Source organism: Glossina fuscipes, unplaced genomic scaffold, assembly GCF_014805625.2.
Source record: "Glossina fuscipes isolate IAEA_lab_2018 unplaced genomic scaffold, Yale_Gfus_2 114, whole genome shotgun sequence".
NCBI lineage: Eukaryota > Metazoa > Arthropoda > Insecta > Diptera > Glossinidae > Glossina > Glossina fuscipes.
The window spans coordinates 1,151,027-1,153,332 of NW_023998457.1; the positions used below are offsets into that span (position 1 = coordinate 1,151,027).

The following is a 2,306-nucleotide window of genomic DNA, read 5'->3' on the forward strand; positions in this document are numbered from 1 at the left end:
GCCTTTATATAGAAACAAAACATAATTTTTGTATTCTATAATAAAAACGAATAAGAAAGTTATACTCGGTGGGGATCGAATCTCGCATACCCACTACTATGCTTTTAGCATCCTACTCTTCAAGATCTTTTATTTGATACCCATATCTTTGGTTTTATTAAGAAAAAATTAATCGGCATCATTTTAAAATTAATCCATTTTTGGGCAGATAATATATCCGCATTTGGGGTGTGTATAAAATAGTTTTAAACATTTTATCTTGTTTGCCTTTTGATAAATGCGCATTAAACTTCAAAAAAATGAAAAAAAATACATTTAAGTACTTGTAACTTTGTATGGACACGGCCGATTGATTCCAGTTTTGTACTTAGAGAGTAACGCATTTCGTAAAGCAACTGCGGAAAGTTTCAGCTTTCTAACTCTAATAATTTCCGAGTAATGAGCAAAAATCCAAAAATTTGTGTTAAAAAAAACAGAGTTGTGTTCCGTTTACGCTCCACTGCACTGACCAATTTGGCCCATTTTCAATACCAACCTGCGTGCACAAACTTTCAATCTTTCTACCGAATTCGAAGTCAAGATCTTCATTTTTGCGACCAGGAGAGCGCCAACAACACACAGCCCGCAGACACACAGACGGACGGACATATCTAAATCAACTCAGAATTTCGCGCTAATCAAGCATATATATACTTTATAAGATCTCTGAAGCTTTCTTTTGGGTGTTACATACGAGTATACAAAATGAGTATATCCCCATCTTACAGTGATGGGTATAATGACGAACGTGTTACACAATCTGTTGTAGGATAGGTTTAATGTTCGGCCTTGCTCGACTGTAATAATTCTTACTTGTTCAATTGCTTAGAGCCTTTTCCAAGGATTATTAAGTTGCAAAAAAAAAAAAGAATCGATTCCAAAGTTTTAAAAGCAAGTTTACAACACTAAAGGTAATTTATTAAAAGTATATAAACACGTTAAAATCGTCTTAACAACATGACCATGGTTACATGGAATTAACAAAACATTTCTATAGAAATATTCTTAAAAAGGAGTTTTTCTTATTCAAAGCATAAAGAATGCCTGATAAAATTGAATCAGAAAATAATTTTTGTTTAAGTTACGATAAATTAAAAATTTTCAAATTTGGTCTCTTGGCCAACGTGTACAGTGAAACTAATAAACAGTTGAGGATCTTTCAAAATGGTAAACATTTAAATAACAAACAAATTTCTATATATCGCAAGCTATCTGTGCAAGATAATGACAACAATGACAAGAATGATAAGAAAATTCAATTGTCCGAGAAACTATTAACTGATATTAATATGGATAAAGTATTGGATAATTTGCAAGAGATCTATACAATAGCAGTTAATGAACTACAAAAAGACAACAAAGATACTTTGGAAACTATTCGAATAGTTGCAGCCATAGAATCTTTCAAGTATAACAATAAGAATTTGGAAGAGATAATGGAAACATTTCGATTGAATAAAACAAATATTGAAACGGTTAAACAACAGATAATAGAAGAGCAAGAAGAAGGCAAAAAGAAACTCGAGGAAAATGGGGAAAAAATTCGCAATTTACGTCATGAATTATTAAGCATTGAATTGTTGCATAGTATGGAAATGAAATTATTAACAAAATGGGGTATGAATCGTGAAACACAAGCTCAAATAGTCAGCGAAAAGCAACAAAAATCGTTAATACAACAATTAATTGATGTTAAGAAGAAAATGACGCAGGAAGAACGCTTGATCGGAGAAATAGGAAATTGCTATGAAAATCAAATAGTCAGCTTAAACGAACAAGTATCGCAATGGGAACAAAAGTATAGGAAAGAAATGCAAATTATTTTGCTAGAAATTCAAGAAATAATGAATCAAATAACGGAACTCCAAGAGAATCATGAGAACTATCGGGAAATATGTAAAGAACATATAGCTTTTGTTGAGGATTACTTGAAATGCAAGGAAGAGGAGGAACGATTGAACGAAGAACAATGTTATCGTATACGGTGTGCAGTACGTTTGCAAGCATGGTGGCGCGGCGTAATGGTTAGACGTGGCCTGGGACCATATCGTAAAAAATCGAAAAAGGGAAAAAGATCTAAAAGTAAAAAAAAATAATTTTAAAGTATGAGAAAACTTTTGAGCCTCTACGTAAAGTCTCTGAATAAAATCGAATTTATTTGAAAAGCAATACATTACAATATACAGTACAGTTCCGTAAATGTTTCAAAAGTTTTTTTGTTTTCGTCAATGCTAAGGTTTGATTTAATCTTTGCAGTCATGGAATCT

General features: G+C 32.0%; 1 protein-coding gene across 1 annotated transcript; it reads left to right on the forward strand.

The window, feature by feature from the left end:
- Positions 1-1,328: 1,328 nt before the first annotated feature.
- LOC119640016 (dynein regulatory complex protein 9) lies at positions 1,329-2,135 on the forward strand. Its single transcript, XM_038037793.1, has one exon. It carries the CDS (start codon positions 1,329-1,331, stop codon positions 2,133-2,135), a length of 807 nt encoding a protein of 268 aa, XP_037893721.1.
- The last annotated feature ends 171 nt before the right edge of the window (positions 2,136-2,306 follow it).